General features: G+C 36.6%; 1 protein-coding gene across 15 annotated transcripts in view; it reads left to right on the top strand.

The window, feature by feature from the left end:
• Positions 1-24230, top strand: part of LOC109852898 (voltage-dependent L-type calcium channel subunit beta-2) — a 61616-nt gene extending 37386 nt beyond the window's left edge. Inside the window, exons 1-12 of one of the 15 annotated variants that reach the window (XM_020424527.1) lie at positions 5459-5752; positions 6774-7027; positions 13508-13624; positions 15212-15331; positions 15438-15645; positions 16418-16515; positions 17742-17747; positions 17832-17968; positions 18078-18243; positions 18425-18785; positions 19636-19668; positions 22698-24230. In XM_020424527.1, the coding sequence (XP_020280116.1) occupies positions 6968-7027; positions 13508-13624; positions 15212-15331; positions 15438-15645; positions 16418-16515; positions 17742-17747; positions 17832-17968; positions 18078-18243; positions 18425-18785; positions 19636-19668; positions 22698-22876 (1485 nt within the window). In that variant the 5' untranslated portion in view covers positions 5459-5752; positions 6774-6967 and the 3' untranslated portion in view covers positions 22877-24230. Of the gene's footprint in view, positions 1-5458; positions 5753-6618; positions 7028-8452; positions 8857-11600; positions 12098-13507; positions 13625-15211; positions 15332-15437; positions 15646-16417; positions 16516-17741; positions 17748-17831; positions 17969-18077; positions 18244-18424; positions 18786-19635; positions 19669-20364; positions 20534-21140; positions 21337-22697 lie in introns of those variants that run through there. The other 14 variants (XM_020424547.1, XM_020424537.1, XM_020424517.1 and 11 more) reach the window with 14 other exon arrangements.
• Positions 24231-24269: the final 39 nt, after the last annotated feature.

Raw genomic sequence — 24269 nt, 5'->3', positions numbered from 1 at the left:
GTGTGAAACGGTATTAATGTAATTTTCAATACGTATCTTTTACGTTTCAAGAATCGAAGAGATTCCTCGAAGCCGATATTTCTCGGAATATTTTAGCAGAGATTGTACCGAGCCTCTTGCTATATACACCCACGTCTTATAGCTTCGCTTTTGTGTGAAGCTCGCACAGAGGCGGGGTCGGTGCTTAGAGGGCTATAAAAAGAGAAAGCCGCGGACGCGGTATCCTATGCGTATACACGTCTGTACCTTCGTGAGCGCAGGCGTATTCGCGCATTAGTCGGGTGTGCCGGTTAGGCACACATAAATGCGTACACATAAAACATGTAATGTACTTCAACTAGAAAAAAAATCCCAATTTCTATCAACCAGCAAAACCTATAAAGATTTTTTTACGTCTAACTGTTTCTAATTATATGTAATTATATACGCGCTGAACACACAAATATATATTACATCGTCTATAAAATCATGTCGCATAAAAAACTCTTTCAATGTTACCTTCAGTCAAGAATTTCGATAAAAGAATTTTTTTTTTCTAACATGCTGCATTTCTCACACGCTTTTGCAACGACAAGTCACGTTTGCGGAGAAACTTATGACCGCACTAAATTAAACTTCGTGCGCCATGCGTAGATCGATTGGGGGAAAATTATGCGGAATAATTACATGAAAAGTTGGCAATTATTTTTAGCAATTCTCTCGTGCGGAGCGCGTCCAAGTCGCGCTTATTTTCTCGGGTCTGCGAAATTGTCACGTTATTAGGGACGTGCGCTTGGCGCATGAAATATGTACGAGCGAATAAGAGAGAACCTGGCTGTAAAATGACCGACACAACGTTTGTTTCTAAGAGCGTGCACACGTCGCTTTTAACAGGCCGACATGCCGTGCGCCTAGAGCAACGACCAGCGTAATTATCGGGTCGAGATACTCCCACCTCTCCTTCTTGCTCTCTCTTTCTCTCTCTCTCTTTCTCTCTCGATTCCACGAGTTACATTATCCACGGCAATGCCACGCCGAAACCACGGCTTTGTACACACCGACGGCATAACGGTGACCCACAAATTGGGCCTTTACCGAGGAAGAGAAATTATCCGGATAGCTTCTCGCGGCTAGCCATTTCTCGGCGTGAGATCTGTGATCATGAATAAATGACTCCTATCGTTTCCTCCTATCGTTCGTGATGACATGTTACGGATATTGAGAGGACGATTCTTTATTCTCTCTACGCATTGTAACGGGATTCAAAAACATAAAGAATCTATATTTTATTTGAGAAAATATGGTGTGTGTGCGCGCGAGTGCACATCACGGTATTATTCTCTCTCTCTCTCTCTCTCACTTTGTTTCAATATTCATCTCGGCACTTTAACTACGCAAAGTAATATGTACATATTACCCCAACGAGCTTCCAACGTCATCGTTCTAAAAATTGTATGGATCTGTAAAATATTCTTCTCGAGCTTTTCTCAAAACATTTTCTACCCAGCCGCTGTATGCATGCGCCGCATCAGAATAGATATGAAATATTTCCTGGATGGAAGCCGCGATGCAATTCAATGCTTTCATTTACGTTCTCGTGCCCGTTTCATTTACATCACAATGCACTGCTGATCTCCCTCGCAGACGTGACGGGGATCAGCGATCTCCTTTAATTTCACCGTCGTGCTCGAAACGATAATCGAGTTCTGATCGCATCTCCGATTACAGTTTAGTCGAGTATTGCCGACTCGAGTTACGCTATCTCCGAGGTAACCGAGTCCTCCGAGTAGTCGTCGGTCGTCCTTAATCGTTCGATTGAATCTAATTCGCCTTCATGACTATCTGTGTCGCCGTCTTCGTTGTTAGTTCAAGGCCGGCTCTCATCATCGAGGCGCGTCTAATTTGTTTCTTTACACACACGCGGCGTATCCTTTGACCAGACCATAACCGAGATAACAATTGTATACGCCCGGGTCCGCAATATACCACCAAAAATCTTTCGATCTTATCGGCTCCTTTCCGTCGAAACTTTGGGCAGAAGGTACTCAGGTGTTCGCCATCTGCTGTCTATTCGCCGCCTCACGGCGTCTTAGCACCTTATGTACTTCGTCTTCAGGGTAAGTTTACTCATCGGTCTGCATCCTTTTTGTCCGAAACAACCCGAAAAGACTAGGGACTATAAATACTATATACTATATAGTATACACTCCAGACGCTGCGATATAAAACCTATGTAGACGGTGAATAAGATGTTGAAAAAAAAAAAACGTCACGTTTTATCGGCTCTTTTTTTACATTGTGATTTATACTTTTCCAAAACAATTCTGAATTTTTGTTAAAAAAATATATATGTATACACATGAGTGATATAAATGAGAACATCGATGCAATTGACTATTACATATGATTTATTTGTTACAAATATAATTTTTATTACAATAGTATACGTAAGATTTAAACAAAAGTCATAGCAAATAATTCACACCAAGATTAATATATAATAGTTTTTCTTTCTAGAAAGTTATAGTTTTTTTTTTAACTTTTTAAAACACATTATCGGTCATTCAGAAGCAGTCAAGAAAGAAAGAGAAGGAGTAATTTCAGGTTCTCGATAGCGATCGTCCGCTAATTTGCCGCAATAGAGAACAATTTGCGGCTCGACCTTTTTCTCGCGCGGCGTGCAGCGCCGCGGCGCCGCGTGCTGCTGCAGCTGCGAGCGTCACGAAAGCGCACGAGGCATCCGATCTCTCTCTCTTGTGCCGCTTTTAAAAAAATTCAAAAGAGTCCGTTCAGCACGCGCGAAATGCGTCTTAGGGCCACAGGCAGGATTCTAAATCTGCCTCGAGCGCCTTGTCAAAGCGGCCTACATTTCCGGAACCGGCGACGGCGATGATGCAACCGCGAGAGAGAAACGAAACAGGTGCAGGTGCACGCTAACAACATGACTGAATAGCGTATATACAGCGGGAGATGAACAAGCTCGTTAGGTTCTGACCGTTCCTCACTCAGACGTGTAAATATACTATCACATATAAGATTAAATAATGGAGAACGATATTTAGAAAGTACAAGTGCATATGCATGATTTATATGGTATTGTAAGGGAAAGTAACAAATAAGAGGCGCATAGACAAAAGAGAAAACTTCGTTACACTATAAAACGCAGTATAATTCTTTGTTAGAAAGGTCGCAAGTCATAATAATTCAGAAAAATAATAAAAGTTACCATTTTTTTCCACTTCAATAATTTAATTGAAAATATACGTTAATCAATAAATCGTCGTCTTACGTTAATGGTCGATGGTTTATGTAAACGATGCAAACGTACATAGCATCGAAAATATCGGCAGAAGTGTCGGGGGACACTGAATAAATAAAATAGGAAAACGTAACATCTAGAGAAGAATATATCGCTCACCCCGTTTTAAAACAGACTTTCAGCTTCGTATATTTAGCGCGACATCAATTCTTTATGAAAAGAAACATGTCCTGTTTAACAACAGCCACTGTTCGCTATTGAAACAGCGAGTTGCAGCAACAATATTCATTTGCGATAAAGCGTTCTTAAAAACAATTTTTGACTAATTGTTTACAATTTTAGTGTTAAAAATACTATCTTGTTACTTGGCAAAAGATTTTAATAAGCGCGGTAAAAGAACAGGTTTTTTAAACAAAAAAGTAACAGGTTTTTTAATTTCTCATTTGCAGAAGTTGAATAAAAAATAACTTTTTGTCTCTGTGATATTTCAGGAATATCACGCGCGCATAAATTTTGAAGACAAGAATATATATTGCGTTTAAATACTTACATTCAAATATTTATTATGGTCATTAATTAGAGTCAGTTTGACCATTTCTAATTAATTGTGAAAGTATATTATTAGACGTACTAGTACACATATACATTTTTTGATTAGAAATTTACATTAAATTTAAATTAAAGTTTGCTCACATTGTTATTTGCTGAAAATTATGGTTTTAAAAAATATTATTACTAAAAAAGCTTACACGTTATTTGTTTTATGAAAATTTAAATATAAAGCATTTAACATGAGCATCGAAAATATAGATTGACTAATTGAAAATATATAGGTTGGCTATAGATCTAGAAAAAATGTTGAACTACTTAATATATGGACATTTAAGAAAATTGCACAATCTTATAAAGTAACGTGTACTATAAATTACACACTATAAAAGCCAAATTATCTCTAGTCGATAAAACAGAAGATGACTTGTATTAACCAGAGGTTGCAGATTGTATAGTAGTGTGTACCACTTGCCGCAAATACCTACAGTTACCTTAAACTCTTTCTAGTTTTCCGACTAACAATACAAATAATATACCTGAATAACAAAAATTTCAAGAAGTAAGCATATATATTATATATAGTTTCATATTATATTAAATTATATTTATAGAGAAATCTAACACAAAAACGTCAAACTAGACCAGTGAGTTCCAAACGCAGTTACCTAATGTGTGGGGTGCGTATTATAATTCATTCTGCATTCAAATATCTAAATTAAAATTCACGGTTTTTTACTCTTAATTTGTTTTTCTCTGTGCAAATGATATTATCTATGATATTTTATTAACTGTGATGTTTATTCAAATATATATATATTTCTTCGGAGAACCTTTCGAGTGAGGCAATAGAATAACGGTGAGAAAAGTTTTTGTGTGCGTATGCACGCGCACATATGTGGATACATATAATGATAATAATTCATTTATATACTATATTTATACTAATTATATATATATTTATATCTTTGTTTTAGAGAATGTAATTGTTAAAAATATAAATGTGTATATTTTCTAATATATAAAAAACTTTACATTATAAGACCGAAAAATTTTTTTATATAGATCCGTGTATAAGTTTACAACGCTAATGAGCCAGCTGACAATAGAAAATTCAAAACGACTTTAGATGATAAAAATTTGAGAAATACATTTTAGTAAAAATAATTACAAATTTTTAAAAATAAGCTATTATACATATATTTGACGATCTAAATATATATTTGTCCAAAAGTTTAGTAAAATTAAGAAACCACGTGTTGTAAAATACAAAGCTTCTTATGGTATAATTATTTAAAAAAGAAGACACAAGTCTTATGAAGATCTGTAAAAATTTTATTATCTGCATTTTTGGACACAGATCAAACAAAATACTTGAAACTCCGACAAAGATTACTAGACGCTAAAAATGTGATCAATACCACTCGATGGACAAATTGACACAAGAGTTTGAAGATATTGACGGCACATAATCTATTCAGACTAATTCGCGCCACTCGAAGATTCTTCTGGTTTTTGAGTTTTGCGAAGGGAAATTACGGCAAATCGACGCTGCTTGTCTTCTCTGGCAGAGTTTTCGATGTGGCAGCCGCCGTTTTATTTATAGTGGAGGAGGTCGCAATGCGTTCCAAAAGCTTCTCGACTCACTCAGTAGCACCAGCACATTCACACTGAGCTCGTCCCGCATCGGATCTTAGAAAATTCTCATCGTTAATCCGCGGATATAAGAAAAGAAAAACATCTTTCAAAAATCGCATTCTTCGTCGTGACGAGAATTCGAGTTCGTTGTCTCGATCGGAGTTCTAGAGCCCTCTGGGAAATCAACACGTGACTTCTGTACTGTCGTAGCCGTATAGCGGAGTGATCGATCTGGTGTTAATACAGTGCAGTTGAAATTTTACGTGACGGACGACATTAAAAAAGTGACTCGGTCTATTGATAGATAGATTGATTGAGGATCTAGAGGTGCATGAAATGCAGCGATTAATCATCGTGTTAGGGTTAACATTTCCTGGAATTGTTTACTGGATCGCACTAATTTCATAACCAGGTTTCTGAATCATTCGGAATCCACGTACCAGAAGCCGTTAATGTGTCATAACTTATTTTAACCAACAATTTGCTCAAAAAAAAAAAGTTTTCAAATTTGGACGAAAATATACGATTTAATGTAATTGCTAACTTAAAAAAAAAAAAAAAACACAATTCAATACTTTTTGTTAACATAAGTCAATTTTTGTTTTACTGATGTAATTATATGTAAAAAATCATGAAATTTGACCAGAAAAAAGAGAGAGGGAAAAATCTTGGAATAATTTTATAATAGTTACGAAAGTTATTAACTGAAGTTCCCTGATTTTGTTGATAGTCTCAATCGGCGAAAAATTATTACTGATAAGTCAAGGTCAGGGCTAGAGATTTATGTGTCTGATATACTCTTGAAGACGTCACAGACTAACTTGTAGGCATCGATCCAAAGATCGGGTGATGTTCAAAGTGTCCTCAGTTTTCAAGAGAGGTACAACATAGTGCCTGATAATATCTGCTTTCCCTACTAAAGTAACATCATTCAGTAAAGCGACATTATAGAACTTTATACATAATTAGCTGTCAAACTGAAAATGAGGATATTGGAAGATATTAGATACCAGAATTAACATTCGCGAAACTAGAGAAGTTTGATGAGGTCAGAAAGGAGTTTGTGAGGTCTTATATATATACGCAATAAAAACAAAAGTAATATTACAATTTATTAATAGCGGTGTGCGCATGTGTGCAAAGTAAACTTCAACAAGTCCAGTAAATAATTCTAACTAGAAAATTGCTTTTAGTCGACTAAATTATCGTGGAAAATAAGTTTAGTTCTCGAGCTTTCCTAATCAAGTGTTTGAATTGATGGGTAATCCTGTTTCAACGCATCTCTTTCACATGGAACTCGCGTGTGCCGTATATCTGTGCTGGATGGGTTAAAAAAAAAAAAAACTAGACAGTAGAGTGTAATAAATGCGGCTTCGAATCAGGACTCGACGTACCTGGCGCCGGAAATCGATGGACTCGCGAAGCTGACGAAAACTGATCTCTGGCCAATCGAACAGATCCGTTCTTCTCTTCAGTATCAACGACAACGTCACAGGTTTTGATCGATCTTCGTTTGGTTTTCATCGACTTACGTCTATCACCATGGCACATTTACGAAAACCAGCGAAACGGGAGCATTACAAGCCATTCGGACGAAGAAGGGTAAATCGAATATTATTTTCACGACATTGCCGCTTGCTCTATATTAACGGTAACGTAGTACGACGATTCGTATAAATATCGCCGGTCACAATTCTATTTTCGATGCGAAGCGACAGGATGTTCATGTAGCGCCGAAACTTTCTACAGAAATAGCAACTATGTCCTTCGACCATTGATGGTCCTCGCTATCGCAATAACTGCCAAATACCTTAGCTACATCGGATTATTTGCATTTCTGGAATATCAAACTTGGAATGTTTAACATGCGGTTGACTGGCATTGATAAAAATATCCGTTTAAAGGGGGTAATCGTAAAACCGATATGGTATATGTTTGAAACAAGTCGATACATGTAAAATGTACTTTATTTAAGTACACTAATAATTCGATTGGTTTAACACAGTTTATCTGTCTTTTTTTATAAGTTTATACTATATAGAGACATAAAAGCAATTCGATTATTATTATTTGCAATATCAGATTTCTACAAGATGTCCTGCAGTTTTCGATTCATTCGAAAAATAAAATTGATGTCTTTTAAATAAAATAAAAAATCAATATCTTTTAAATAAAATAAAACAATGAAAAATGTCAAGCGCAAAATAATATTTGCCAGAACAATAGTGTTGATTGTAACTTAACTAGATCCACGAAGGCAGTAGATTAAAGGGAAAGCGACACGCACCATGCGTGACCTACATGTATGGACGACCTAGATTTCAAGGTGAAATTGATTGGCAGAAAATAGGTTATTCCTTTATTTATTATTTTTTCTATTTTGCAACTCGCGTAACTGCATCGTACTTTGATTATATGTCAAACGACACAAATTTCATCTCAAACGTATCATTTTCTATATCAAACATAAAGTTTTATAAAATTTTTCTGTAAAAACAAAATCTAATATTTTATTTTTTTAAGAAAGACTTAAAAATTGATTTACATATCGAGCATATGATATTTTGTTTTACATTGCGTGAATACCTCAAGTGGTTTAATGATTAACCAAAATATATAATCATCATACAAAGAACATATTTACATAATTACTCTTTTTATATAAACAATTCCTTCTTTTTTTCTTTTTCGCAATTTATTATTTTAAGCTTTTCTATTTTACATTGTCGATCATATTTGAGCAATGCTGTAGCGACGCGAAACGTGTACACCGGGTGGTTGATAGGACACGTTGCCATCAGGGAGCAGTGGCCTGGCGGTGTCGCACTCCGGGTGGTTTGCGGAGGAGGACGCGCGGCGGTACGGAGCCGAGAAAGCGGCACCCCGCGGATCGATATAGGGGGTGTCGTCCGACCATCTCGCGGTGGCGCCCGCGTGCGGACGAGTCGCAAAACGGACACTATCACCGGAGTAACGGCGACCCGGCCAAGAGTACGATTTGCGAGAATCATGTAGTGTCAGTGCGCGCAGACACCGCCGACCAATCGCTCTCGCGGGCTCCGCGTCTATCCGTTACTACCCCGCAGGGGTGAAAGCTCGCGAGGGTGAAAACTCGCGCGTGTCGTGGATACGCGTGACACTACATACGAGAAATATCATTATTCAGAAACAAAGGGTTTTTGTTTTTCCTAGTGTAATTGAGAAAATTTTTATTCTTGGGAAAGACAACGGTTTTGTTTTTACAGATATCATATTGCCATGTGCTTATGTCATGTTACGGCATGTAATATGAGACGTTTATAAAATATCTGAGAGATAAAGTGCTATCATGTTGAAAAAGAGAAAGAATTTTCGCAAGACCAAACGTGACTTGTCTGGTGCTTACAATTAGACGGGCACGAATGAGGGTTTGTAAAGAGTGATACAAAAATGTGTGTAATGTGAGAATTAATAGGACAAACGCAGGCGACTACAGGTAAAAATTGATAAAACCGGCTCGAGTTATTTGTCGATCGACTGGCGAGCTGGAACGTGGAAACTATACTCGAGGGGTTGCATGATGTCGTTGACCTGCTTCCGGGCGCCACAGTGCTGCGGTACAACATCGGTTTAGTAGCTTTGGTGTGGGTCAAGATGAAGAGTTTCGATTTGTAAAGTGAATCTTATTTGCGACTTAAACGAGAAGGAGATGACATATTTTTTTCAGCGTCTCATTGATGTTTTTTTTTCTGAGAGTTTTCACAGATTAGCAACGACTTTATAGAGAAAGCTTATTGATCTATGAAGTTATAAGTTTTGATCTAATTTCTGTCTACTTGTACAATATTATTGAGAAAGAGGTAAAAGAGATTCAAATTATTTTGCCCTGAAGAATACTAAAATTAATGAGACCGACGGTTATCAATCGTTTCTGTTTACTTAGTTGGAGATTAAATTAAAGAGAAGAGATTGTGTATACAGTTTACACAATCGCTTAAAATTACTCATGATAAAAATGTCTTAAAGTTCGTAAAATTTTTTAACAAGTTTTTCCGTTGTTTTCAGAACAAATATATTTAATCTAGTTTATTACAGTTTAATATTTTTTTCAACTCATCTACATTTAATTATTTTTTTACTCTCCGTATGTTAATATATTTTAATTTTAATTGCATGTAAATTTCTCAATTAAATTAGAAATTAGGAACCGATATCTAATTGCAAGAGGGTTAATGTGTCGATTATATAGAAATAAACTTGATAAATCAGAAGTCGACTTCTCCTCGAACTTTCGAATAATTGAAAGAGCTGAGATCATTTTCAAAGTTATTTTTGTGTTGAATTAATTATTAGACTGACGTGGTGATCAGGGAATTGCGTGATGACACTCGACGCGTAATTCTTTTCCAGAAGATCTCTTTACTGTTCTAATTCAATTTTTCTACTTTCTTATTTGCAATATTTATGTTTTAGGGATGGCACGTTTCGTATTAATAACAGATGTAGAAAAACCTTTTTCTATGTAATATAAATAAGTTATAAATGGACTATTAGAAGTAGATGTTGTACTTATTCACTAAGAAAATTAAATATTCAACTCTTATCAATATTATCAATACTTTATATAATATAAATTATGTAACATAAATATATACGCAAGTTGTAAATATTTTTAGATTATTTTAACAATTACTTTACTTGATATAATATATTTTTTAACTCTTAAATTTATACATTTTGAAGAAAAAGACATTTTGAGAGTGAAATAGATATAGGAAAAATTTTCTGATAAAAAATTACGTTTTCTTTAATTCTGTTGAAAAAACTTCATTATGACTAAACGAATAATAAGTAATAAAATACAGAATTTTAAAATTGTTCTGCCTTAAAAAAGCCATCATTCAAAGTTATATATAAATATTACTTGTGCGATTGTCGCACAATTAATGTCTTTTATGTGTGATCTTTCTTTTTTTTTTATGTGTGATCAAAATTTCCTAATAATTTATTTTTGAATATAGGCTGTATCTGAAGCATGTAAACAACCGATTTACATAAGTGGTATCATCGAAAGTAACCCCTGACGTTCTCTAACTCAAGGGCTCTTTATAAACCGAGACAATCAGCTGAAAAGTTTGTTGTCTAATCTGTGAATAAACGTCAGATAAAATAGACCGTCATCGATTTAATCTCGCTCAATTAAAAGCCTTAGCACACGTCTCTCTAACCAGAAGAATCTGTTTTTATTTCTATCGCTATTGTTTTCAAACTCAACAGTTTATAATCTTCAAAATGACAAATGTAAATTTCTCATTGTTATGCTCGCATTAAATCACACGATTATGCGACCCAATAAAAATTATCGAGTATTGCAACCAATGTAATTTTCAATCACTTACGATTGCGTGAATATGTTAGATGTATAGACGCTGATCGCGTGCACAAGTAGTGCAAATTTATATCAGTCGAGTCGTAGCAAGGTTTCTCGAACGAAAGCCGGTTTGTAAACGTAACGTCACTTCGGTGAAGATTTAATGTTCAGAATGTTTACAAATTACTGAAAATCGGTAAGAAACAACAAATCTTTATAAATTAATGGTCTCTCTTTTTGGTTCTCTCTTCGATTCGAAATATATTGAAAGTATATTTATCCTTAATATTCTTTAAAAAAGAAGTTTTATTAAAATTGGAATATAATTACTATTAAAACTTTTGTAGGATATTTTATTATAAGTGTAGATAAAAGCTCTCGGAAGACTAGATTCACTACTCATTATCGTCGCGTTGATGTTATACGATAGTTTTATCTCTATCATATCGTGATCGCGCGTGGAATTTATTAATGCTTCGTGCTTACGTGAATATGTTTTGATACTGTCGTAAAGCAGATAATTTTAGGAAGAGTGTCATCAACTTCTTCGTAGTACTTCGTAGTACAAGTAAATTTTAATCAGATTAAATTATAACACGGTTTAATTATAGTAACTTGGAAAAGAAATCTATTTTCCTTTTTCCATTTTTCGCTTTCCTAATTCTAGAATATAATAATGTTCTTCATGATATATAACACGACGTAGATAAAAAATATTGTGTTTAATAAACAATTATTTCAATCAATTACGCCTGCGTTTGTCCACTTTTATCACGTCTGCTCTTGTCTTCCCTATTATCTTTTGTACAATGTACTATATTGCAGTTGACCCTAATTCAGACTTAAATTGAATAAGAAATGACTGTTTTGGATCGGATCTCCGTCATGAATATGAAACGCACTGCAGCCTGTCGTCATAAAACGGCGTTGACCATTACTCGGAACTAGATTGAGATTAGTTTGTTTGGATGGCTTGCAAACGAAAACGAAAAAAGTGAGACACGCGCTTAAGGAAATTTTTGCAAGCATTGTGCCACTGCGCCATTCAACATGGCGTAGCGGGCACAAACGCTAATAAATCAGTGCGATAGACAAGAGTTTTTGACAAGAGTGAAAATAGTATATTAAACTTGCACACTAGCATGTGTGCTCAGCGAGAACTTAAAGGGTCGATTCAATAAGATTCGGATCTCCGAATCGGAGCTAAAGAGGATTAAGCACCGTCAGAAGAACACCATCATAACTGTGTTCCATGTTGGTGACTCCCGGCGATGATCGGGTACAATCAACACAATTCCGGCTACAACAAGCTATTCACTCAGGTATACTGAGAATAAAATCCTTCGAATGTGTCCTTCTATCTTTTATTCTTTTGCGCTTTTTAAGATTTTTTATTAAATCTTGTTTATTTTAATTTTCTCAAGGACGTATGAGTGTGTGTGTGTGTGTGTGTATGTAATAAAAAAGAGATGTGAAATAAAATTATATATTTATACAATGAAGGCGTGACATGACGTGCACGTTTATTTTTCCCCATCAAGAGATATTGTAATTACACTTAAGGGATCATCAAGGGATGTAGGTAGCGAGACCCTTTCGTATAAAAATAACTGATTGCCATGACCGCACTTTGAGCAAGGAGGCGCGAGGACGAGAAATTCGAACTACGTCAAAGACGCGCCGCTTCCTAGACGTATAGAATTTTCTATAGCGTATCGCGTTTAAGGCTCACATTAGGTAACGTGGCGTGAAGCACGACCGATCATCCGTGCGAGCCGTCGTTGCAGCGCAGCGATGATTTACGGATTTACGTTGATCGCGCGCTCGATTGAGATTCGCTTTTTTTTTACAGTGAAAGTTAGCTCCGCGCTCGGACGACATGCTCTACTGGCCTTGAAGTTCATCCTCTTTGTCCTTGATACATTTTTCTTATATTCCGGATACACATCTTTCAAGACGTTATTGATGAGATTTTGAGGCACAAAGGATCTCGAGTTCGCTCCTTGAGTGACATCAAACCAAAATTTGAACAACTTGTTATCTTGATGTAAAAATGAACAAAAACCGATCGCGTTGACATCGATGATTAATCTCAGATTTTTTCAACAAACGAATTAATTTTCATACCGATTTGAAATGTTTTACGACCACGAATATTGAGCGAGAAAACGTAGCGTCTTTCCGTGCTCGATTAATTCATTTAATTTCATTAGGAACTAATTAACGCTTGTTAGATCGATTTTCTTTGTTACGTGAGATTCTACGTCGCTGCTTGTAGAGCGTGATAGACGTAATCAACTGCGTCGTAGGGCAGTTTATCATTCACGGTCTTGCGGACAAAGTCATAGTTAACTTTGTTATAGTCATAAAAAGTAAATGTTGTTTATTGTTTGTTGTTGTTCACAAGAGGGATGAGACTTTTTTTGGAACACATTATAGATTTTGAAAACATTAAAAACTTTTATCACCTTAAAATATTATGTACAAGCACGAACGAAGATAATGTAATATCTGAGGTTTCATGAACTGTGTTTCTTTAATAATATCTTTTTAATTTCGACAAGTAAGACCACATACATTGTATGTAGAAGATTGCGAAGATATTCGAATCAACATGCAAAATTTGCTCTTAAGACAATTAATTTACTATAAAGAAAATAAGAGAGTTGTATATTTAATACTTGTGCATAAAAATAAATAGTAAATAGTTCTTTGTATTTGTTCAATTTCAGGGCTCGGCGGACTCGAACTACTCGCAGCCGAGCTCGGATCTCTCGCTGGACGAGGAGAAGGAGAGCTTTCGACGCGAGAAAGAGAGGCAGGCCCTCGAGCAACTCGAAAGATCAAGAGTAAGTCATTGATCCTCTTTGCGATCCAATTTATTCGCGTTATGTCGCGTCAGTTTTTGCGTCGTTTTTCTTTTCGCGCGTGCTGGATTTACTTATCGATTGGAGGAGTGTTTTTTTTTCCATTATTTTTGCCGTATTTTACAACCGCGTCATAAGCACGTAAATGTCCATCAGAAACGACGGAATTAAATCCACGTGCGATAAAGCGCAGTGCCGAGAACAAAAAGCGAAAGAAAAACGAACAGGATGTAGCTCTCGGCGAAGTGCCAATCAGAACTTCACGTAACTTTCCGCGCCTGTAGCGCAGCAAAGGGAGAGAGAGAGAGAGAGAGAAATTTATATGAAAAATACGAACCCACATCTAGCTTTCGTATATGAGAGCGCGTTGCAGCTTTAAATGTTTAAGTGCGACAGAGTATATATACATATATATATATATATACATAATGCCAGCGTTCACGTACAGTGAAATGGTTTACGATGAGAACATGAGTGGCATTTTTAGATATACTTTGAGCATTTTTCGAGATTTTTAAAAATTTTTTAAGAATACAAATACTGCTTTTGTAAATGTTCAGAGAAATATACAAACATATACGTAAACATAATTTTTGTTAATAATAATCACAATTGTTTTCCATAAAAAACACATTACCTCTTTACTCAAAATGTAATTATCTTATATCTATGTTATTAAATTATTGTGTATTAATTTATTTATAACATGTACTCGTGATGCACGCATTTGTTTTATAAAATGGATTTTGTATTTGTAAACAAAATGGTTGAGACCAAACAGCGCAGTAAATGTTTTATGATAGATTACGTAACAAAGGCTATACAAGATTCGAATGACAGGTGGAATTACGAGATAGTCGCTAACGTCAAATACGAAGTAACTGATCGAGTTAGTTCTCTTCGACTTAGCGGTGAACGGATATTGATTGGCGAGGGACGACCTTCGAGGATAAGCTCGTCATCGCAATAAAAATGAGAGGCTCCGCATCGCCGCAATACATAACGCTTTTTATTCTTTTACTACGACGCGCGACGGTGTTGTCACTGGCAATGCGTTGTCCACGCACAAGCTGACAATGTGTCGATCGGCCGTGAAGCTCGTCTGCGGGCGCGGCAATGTGACCGGATCTTATTTTCCACTCCGCACATGCGATATAATTATCCGTGTTTGTGTACATATCGCGATATAGAAGCTGCACCGTGACCCGATAGAAAAGTCGATAACACGGGCAAGGGGGCGATGATACGTAACTAAGCGCGATGGTACGCGACGACATCGCATTTGTCATCGAGGTCGATAATAGTCAATCCCCGCAACCAAATACAATCACGAACAGATTGCTACATATAAACCGAATGTTAAAAACATAAAAATAATACCAATACTTTTTTTTAATGATTATTTTACTTAAATAGAACAGTATACAATTACTGTCCGTAACTGATACAATGTCTTTTGTTATCGCGTGACTAGTAGAAAATTTCAAAAATATCTAAATCGTTTATCGATACACACAAAGTCAAGACATCACAATCGTTCAAATTGTTTTTTTCAATTTTTGATTCCAGTCGAAGCCGGTAGCGTTTGCGGTGCGAACCAACGTGAGTTATGACGGATCCATCGACGATGATTCACCCGTTCACGGATCGGCCATCAGCTTTCACGTTCGTGACTTTCTTCACATCAAGGTGCGCGAGCACACACTGTGTCTCATGAATATTTCTTTTGTATTAAAAATAATAAATTCTCGTACAAAATTTGTGTTTCACTCACAATCTGCGTTTCTATCTTTAGGAGAAGTACGACAACAACTGGTGGATCGGTAGGCTCGTGAAAGAGAACTGCGATGTGGGTTTTATCCCGTCACCGGTAAAGTTGGAGAACTTGAGATCGCAGGCGACCGCTTCCCGTGGCACGCGTCTCTACTCGACACGAGGAGGGTCTTCAGGCAACCTTGGCGAGAGTGGTATGCCCTCACGTGGTTCCACACCACCTACGCCAGGTATCCTAGCACGTCCTTCTTTCTTTCCCCCGCCCCCTCCTCAAAATTCACGTTATACGTACCCAATTTGGTGTACTTGATTGGGAACTTCCTCAGCTTGATCCTCGACAGTGAATTACAGGCGGACGGATCGTTGCTACTGGCGGGTCGTAAAAAGACATGTGAATACAAACAATAATATATTCGCTTGAGGTCCTAAGTATCCACTATTTCAGACACATAAATACCAGCTTCCAATGCTTATATCCCGATTACCACTTTAGATCGCGATTTCCGTATAGCCCGCAAGTAAATAAAAAATACTATACTGTTATATAACGTAATTTAAATATTACAAACAATTTAAATAACACACACGTATACAATACATTTATTTGATTTTAGTACAATTCCAAATACTTTCTTTTTTTCTTTCTTGCGGTCTACACGAAAATGCGAGCTTCTCTATTTTTGCTCTCGCGTGAAAGAGATTGCACATTATTGTTGCTCCCGCTTTACCACATCCTCTATTTATTTCTGTCTCATTGCTAAAAGTCATTGGAGGTAAGTCACCGTAATCATTCCACTCATCAAGACATACGCGAGTTTTTTAGTACTGCTGTAGCTAGCCGCTACTATAAGCAGAAACACGAGCCTAAATTAGTGAATTATATCTAACTGCATCACATCTTTTGAGTGCTTCTTAATAGCTTCTTTTGAGAGAAAGAAGGACTCGTTTATCGTTCGAGATGCAGACGTGATTTTAAGTAAATCGAATGTATTCTTTTGACAGGTGACGAGAGCGACACTGTTGGGAACATGAGGCCTGGCAAGGCGACACTTACGACCCTGCCTGCTAAGGAGAAACGGAAGAACTTCTTCAAGAAGCCGGTAAACGCCTGGCGAACTACGCTGTCGCGAATACCTAACGCAATATTTGCACAGTTTGAGCTTTTACACTTGTGTGATCTGGTATTCGTGCACTAAATTAGTATGATATTCATTTCACATATGTGTTATACAATAGAGAAATCTCTTAAAAGTCAAATTAATAGTGCAAATTATCTGTGCGATAAGCTTAAAATTAATTTCTCCGATAAATTATAATTTTTACAATTACGTATTTTTCATATTCTCTTTGCATTATGTGATGAAAATGATTATACCAGTTTGGTGTACATAAATAATATCGATCTATTTGTGCATCTTAATAGATTTGCAACTCTAAGCTTCGTCCATGTCGAAACGGTTTTATTTCCAGCAATATTACACTTTTATAAATGTGTGTTTTGTGAAAATTTTCTTCGATTATTCACACAATTAGAGAAACTTTACATTTTCTATACATTTCTTCTAACATAATATATTTAATATTTCTATGCCAATATACCACCCACAGAGAATAAAAGAGTTGTGCGTGTGCGTGAATGCGTGCGCGTATGTGCGTATGGTGTGGTGAAAATTAATATTGACGCCAAACATTTGGTCAATAACTAAAAATACGCTTTCACTATGGACGTTGCCTAAGACGTTAAATTTACCAGTCGTTAAAGAAACAGTGCGACTATTTCTCTAAATTTATAACACTTTGTGTACCTATTCTTGCACACACATGTTTGCAACTGTGTATATATTTATAAATTTGCATATATACTCGCAGATAATTTTTGGAATTACATTCTCAGAGTTTGAGAAGATTACAATTTACGTTTCTTTGTTGAATTTGGAAAGTCTTTTTCGAAGCGACTGGTAAATAGTAATCACGCATTTTTACTATAACACAATGTTGCTTAATTTTTTCGCCATTTACTGCGCGTACAGCGTTCGTCCAGCGATCGTCTCTATTCGGGGCCGCGCGTGGTGAAAATCACCATGTGGTAAAATCTAGTCGAAACGATTTAGTTTCTTTATATAGCAGGCCGTTAACACCTTAGCTCGATATCGTAGTTACTAACATGCTGCTTGGCCAAAGTACCTTCGGTGCATTGAAGAGGATGTCTCGCGGGCGTTCGTACGTTCAGGGAAGGACTTTGGCCGTGCAGGAGGTCGCATGTGTCAAGTCGACGTGGCCATTAACTGATTTCAATGTTTCAATGTTGCATACCGTGCTCACGCAGTCCTACGTAAGTGAGACTATCCTGGGGCCGATATTGGCAAAACGGAATTTATCTCGATTGATCGGACTGATCGTTTGCTTGAATTTTCAGGAGACGACAACCCCCTACGACGTGGTACCGTCTATGAGGCCTGTGGTGTTGGTAGGACCGTCGCTCAAGGGTTACCAAGTGACGGATATGATGCAGAAGGCGATCTTCGATTTTCTCAAACATCGTTTTGACGGCAGGTCTGTTTCTTCACTCACATATCGAGTCTCGCTGTCGGTCTTACGCGAACTTAACTTTTATCCGACAAACAGAAAAATGAGATTCTTGATATAAATCTTATTATTGTAGGATAATTATTACAAGGGTAATGGCTGATATTTCGTTAGCAAAAAGATCTTTGCTGAACAATCCAACTAAAAGAGCAATTATGGAACGGACGACAAGCAGAAACAGTTGTTTAGTGGAAGTTCAGCAAGAGATCGAGAGGATTTTTGAACTTGCCAGAACTCTTCAGGTTTGTAGGAACTACTTTAAAATAACACTAAAAGTTTCTCTGTATTTTTTACACTTTACTTGATTTAATATAAATATTTATTTCACTATATTTTATATAAAATGTGCATTTATTTGGAATTTATTTAATAAATAAATGTTTTTTTGAAGAAAAGTTAATCGACTTTCTCACGCAATTACAGCTAGTTATTTTGGACTGCGACACAATCAATCATCCGTCGCAACTGGCAAAGACCAGCCTAGCGCCGACGATCGTGTACTTGAAGATTACCTCGCCGAAAGTACTACAGAGGCTGATCAAATCTCGAGGAAAGTCGCAGATACGTCACCTTAATGTACAAATGGTGGCCGCGGAGAAGCTGGCTCAGTGTCCGCCGGAGATGTTCGATGTCATCTTGGATGAGAATCAGTTAGAAGATGCATGCGAACACGTGGCCGAGTACCTGGAAGCATATTGGAGAGCAACACATCCGCCGGATTTCTCGACGGTTCCGCGTGCTGTGCCTACACCTGATGCACCGGCGGCACAACGTGTGCCATCAGGTATTAATTTGATCAGTCAAAGATTATTAATTAAGTTCGTAAATTTTAAAATTAATATATCTGCAAATATTTTGTGTACGCTTAAATTTAAGTTAAATTATTGTTTCTTTTAAAATTCTATATTTTTCTTATAATTTCAATTTTTTAATTTTCTCTTAATTTACGACATTATGTGCAGACTGAGATCTACAAGCTTATAGCACGAAATATTTGCATGTCAACAAGAAAATATCAAATAGAAAAAATTTATTTTAATAATATTAGTTATTTTATTATTAATATTGGTTAGAGATATTTTTGTTTTATATATAAATAATTTTGAGACACAGTAGAAAAGTTTTAAGTGCCATCGAATAGAATACCAGTGTTTTCGGGAGTTAATATTTCGGTTGTTCTTAATGGTTTTGTGGAATCCGTCCAAAACTGTGAAAAACAATGTAAAGCCGACGATGATTTACGACGATATATCAGTTTTGGCAGCAACATCATCGTACACGACGCAAATCGACGCGTAGTATGTCGATTGATGGTTTTGGCTCTGTCAACCGGAAGTCGGTCTCGTCTCCATATTTGACAATGTTCGAAATTATTTAGAGATCGAAATACCGACTTCAAGGAAATTGTCGTCATGTTGTTGCAAAGAGAGTATATTAGAAAAATAGTTAAAAAAATTTTATTAACTTTAATCAAGAGATTCAAACATTTTATAATATTTGATATCGCATAAATTTGTCTTAAATATTCCTCTTTCAATTTCCTGATCCTTATTCGTGCTTTTTAGCTTACTCATAAGTCTAACAGAGACCCAATTTCGCTACTAACACTCGACATTTTCTTCTTGTCCTCTCAGGTGTCCCTAATGAATCTTACTATCATCGAAGAGGTAATCTAATATTTCCCTCAAGAGTATTTGCACTCTTTCTCTCGTCTTCGTCTATCAGCGTCGATTGCTAGTTGTATGCCAACGTTGCATGAATCCGTTGTAAGAAGTAGAGTTCTCGAAAATGCTAGTGGCATGCAACTTTGCATTCTCTGTCGAAATCTATGTGCCAACATCTACTTTTATATGCGGTGTACTATATCGATATTACACAACTTAAAAACTTTTCTACTTTGCTGTAGCATGATACGTATATATTAAAATTCGGCAATTTTACTTTATTGTATCAATATTTTACATGTTTGGTTGTTTTTTTTTAGTATTATATTCTTAAATGAGATCAATTATTTATTATAATGCAACTTGTATAATTATAAGTGCATGTAAATTTTTTGCACAGGTAACTGTAATGATATAAAATTTATGTTTAATGCACACACGTATATATGTGTACACGCACATTACATGGATTTCGATGTTATTTATGTATATATTAGTTTATTTTTAATTTTATAGTTACATGTAGCGATCGACGATTCATGGTGGATCGATCAGGATATTGTTAGCAATTTCTTTCAACTTCGCATTCTCCTTCACTTCAAAAGACTACAGCTGAAATCGCTTGTGCATTTATCGCATATTCGTTTTTTATCATCAAATCGACATCATCTTATCCTGACGTTATATATTTCTTTTCAGCGGCAATTTACGGATCAAACGTAGGAGTTGATACAAACTTGTATCCAGTGCAGTAAGACTGAGGCGCGTTTATCTTTCTCGTTAGTGCGAACAAATCTATGTTTCGTTTTTGTGTAATCGCTATTCCAAAACACAAAAAAATACATTTTCATACAATCCCCAAAAAATCTTTCCTTTTACATAGTTGAAATATTTATAATAATCATTAAACATGAATGCTTCTCTCATTTAACTGCAGCTTACCTCGCGCACGTTGCGCTGTTTGTTATCAACCACGAGTGGATTTATTCAACAAATAAATCTCAACTGAATTGAATATACAATTGAATTATACTGGAATTTTAAAGTGTAATTTTTTTTTAACTAAAATATAAGACTCTCTTTACTCGACTTATCGAATTTTATTTTCAATAAAAATATTATTTTATAATTGATTTTGGAATCGTAAAAAAAAAACAATTTTTAAAAACAAAGTTAAAAAAAATCCACGCGTGTTTTCAAGTTATGCTCAATTAACGCCGAAGCTATTGCACAAGGCGAATCAACACGAATGGCTCTACATATCACTTTGTTTTTTTTTTTTTTTATACTTATTTCCTTTTCATTCTTAACTTTCTAAGCTCTTTATATCGCGTTGCACTCCCTCGCGAAATCAACGAATAAAAAAATTCTGCGAAAAACTGATTTATTCGCGAGGACGCTCGCGCAGATAATCAATTCTGTCATCAGAAACGAGCTCTGACTCCGATGTTCTCTTTGTTTTTTACGTGTAAAAGTGGAGGCAGTGGCTGCCACGGGAGTCATCCGAAAAGAGGGCCCGTACAACAATGGTCGCGGTGACCAAGAGGCCAAGACGAAACAATCGCATTAAGAAGGCCCAAGCGCGCGGGACGTGTACCTGTTGTTGTTGTGCCACTTCTACTTCCTCCTTCATCGCGGATGCGATTTTATGCGCCATAAACCGGCCAAATTGTACGCTCCGTCTTCGCGCCTGCGAATATTAATTCCGGGTGTGGATGCATTTGTGAAATTTAGAGACTGTGTAATAGGAATACCCTTTTGTGAGGGCGTAGTAAGTACAGATGGGTTTGGTGCATGGGCCCGGAAACACGGAACCGACCCGATCTTATCTTTCTCGAGCAAAGAGAAAACGATTTATTTTTCCCCCGATTATATTTTATCTTTCCTTGTGCAGTGGAGTAATTACGAAAATTGACCATGCAACGTGCAAATCGAGAACTTCCTAAAATAGATATTACAAAAGAGGAAGCGTTCTGATTGTTGTACCGCATTGGCGCAATTACATCACTGTTATATTCAACTCCGACTTTTCATTCCTCACCTCCGCCGGAATTATCTTTTGGCTAAACTTCTGGTCACGACATGCTTCTCGTTGTTTTCTTTTGATTACATGCTAATAGAATTTAGCGCTTTTTCGACACAGAAGTCTAGCCTGATTGTCTTTGTCTCTAATCCTCTGTTTTTTACTTGATATGATATGTTTCGCAAGCCCTTCACCAACCCTTCTCACATAGAATTAGGACTATAGACTAGAAATGATCTAACGATTCGTAGAGAAATTAACGACGTAGCCGCGTGAGTCGAGAGGACAGAAGTTACAAGGGGTTTTTTTCTTACCCTCACATCGTGGAACGGACGCGATCTCTGTCATCTCGCGAGATTTCGAAGTTGCATCGATCAGACTCTTCTACTTCTCGATTTCTGCGCACTCGCGCAACATTAGTTTGAACGTCGGAGTCTTTGCGTAACGTCTTCTATTTTCTTTTTTTGTTTAGAGTATTTTTTTTCTTTTTTGCTTAGAGCTTGCATGTTTTAAGTAACTTGATTTGTTGATTGATATGGTTGGTATGATGTGATTCTTTTTCCTATTGCTCTCACAATAATCGCTCACAAGTGATGTTCTTTTTTTTTTCAGTAGGATAGAGTTTGGGCAATGTAAATGTATGTACATAGATAGCTTTTTTCGCGTTAGAAAGCAAATTATACATAGAAACATAAAAAATTAAATTTCTGTAATTACATATTACGCACAATGTGAATCAATATCTTGTGTTACCAAGTAACTTACAAAAATATTGAACTTTGTGTTTGGAAAATATATTGACATTTTTTTATTTATTTACTTATTTTCTTTAAAAATTACATCAGCAACAAATTACATTATTATTATTTTTGCAATAAACTGTCAATAACGTCTTTTGTGGCTTGTGAAGTTTACAGAAATATAAAATTTGCAATTTAGTCACCGATCGCTTTGAACGAGATGCGTAAAATTTCATTTTATAATTAACAATATTTCTTTTCCAATTCAGGAGGCAGTTACGGTGCTGGGAATGTCGGCGGAAGTACGAGAAGATCGCGGCTGGAGCGGTCGAATCGTGATCGGGGCGATCGCATAGATCACGACTACGAGGAGAACCACGACGTCGATTACGGTAGTGCCTCGAGACGTCGCCAGCAGCAGGACTCGCGTGCTCATAATGCTATTTAGGAGCTGGGGCCCCGGGGCCTGTCGCTACAGCGCTGTCCCCACCTGCGCACCACCGCTTTATAGCGGGCTCGTCTCCCGCTAAAAAGGTACCGAACGCTAGGAAGTGCGCAACGCTACCTCGCGATAAGATCGCTGCGCTCTGTTAGTGGGGCTGTTTCCTGTCGCGCTACTTTAGAGAAAAGAAACGAGCGGAAGAAAACATAGAAATCCGGATCGGCTGAGACATGCCACATCAGCGCGTTTAGAAGACGCTACCATATGTATATCGATTCTATTCCAGACGCACCTCGACGATCTCGAAACCGTTGACGTTTTCTTTCAATTGGATAATCTCGTTATATCGATATGTTAGTCAGTCGCCAGCAAACGTGCACGCTAAAATCCCGGAAAACGTTTCGTGTGTTGCTTTTTATTCGCGCCTCTTTTGCAAAAGAAAATAAGTTGTAGATTTTATTGTTGTTTAATCAGAGAATAATAATTTTCTCTTATAATTGCAAATTGTAATTGTTGAAAGATGTTTCGACATGCGCATGTATCTTTATCTTCCAAAGCTTTTTGCATTCGCATCGAACATGTCGCCACTGAAATGGTCACTGCTAATTGTACTTATTAGCCACCGAATATTTCAATATTGTTTACAATCATTGCTCGATGATTGTACGATTATGCTTTGTTAATAATGAATCGGCAAAGACGTTTCGATGATCGAAAAAAACGATGAAAAATATTTTCTCATTCTTCTTCTGAAATGCTACCGGTTACTTGTGGCGTGCATGGTTATCACGATTGTTTGTTCATTCTCAATTCGCTTATTGTCAAACTACGTACAAAGACTCGGAGCCAAAATCGCTGAGTTTTTTCAGCGTTATTATCAATTCCACATAATCCGCACACACGTCATCTGTATGTACAAACATACTGTCACCTTTGTATGTGTCTTGCTCCTCCAACCAAATGATTCCAGCCAATCAATGTTCCAGTCAACGTCACAACAAGCGCGTATCACTCCAGCGATGTCATCCGCGATCGTAGAGAGTTACGTCGCTCATTAATCAACACATCAACCACCGAACTACTATCCACACGCACAAATATCATCGAAATATATACTTGCCTGATGACATATATATATATATACACATATATATATACATATATATTACGCTTAAGAGCTCTGTGTCGGGAGAACATGTCAATCATTGTAAACCATTACCGTACTACGCTAAATATGTCAACTGCTCACGTAATGATTACTGACCATGACGAGATGCACGCTATATGTATATATGGCATCCTTTCGAAACTCTTCTACTTTTCACGATTAAAAAAAAAAAAAAAAAAAAAAAAAAAAAAAAAAAAATAAGATACCGTTACGAAATAATTCTTTATAAAA

This window comes from Pseudomyrmex gracilis, unplaced genomic scaffold (genome assembly GCF_002006095.1).
Source record: "Pseudomyrmex gracilis isolate BER0280 unplaced genomic scaffold, ASM200609v1 scaffold_1, whole genome shotgun sequence".
NCBI classification, from domain to species: domain Eukaryota; kingdom Metazoa; phylum Arthropoda; class Insecta; order Hymenoptera; family Formicidae; genus Pseudomyrmex; species Pseudomyrmex gracilis.
The sequence above is the reverse complement of the archived record's forward strand: the minus strand, read 5'-3'. Positions and strand labels throughout refer to the sequence as shown.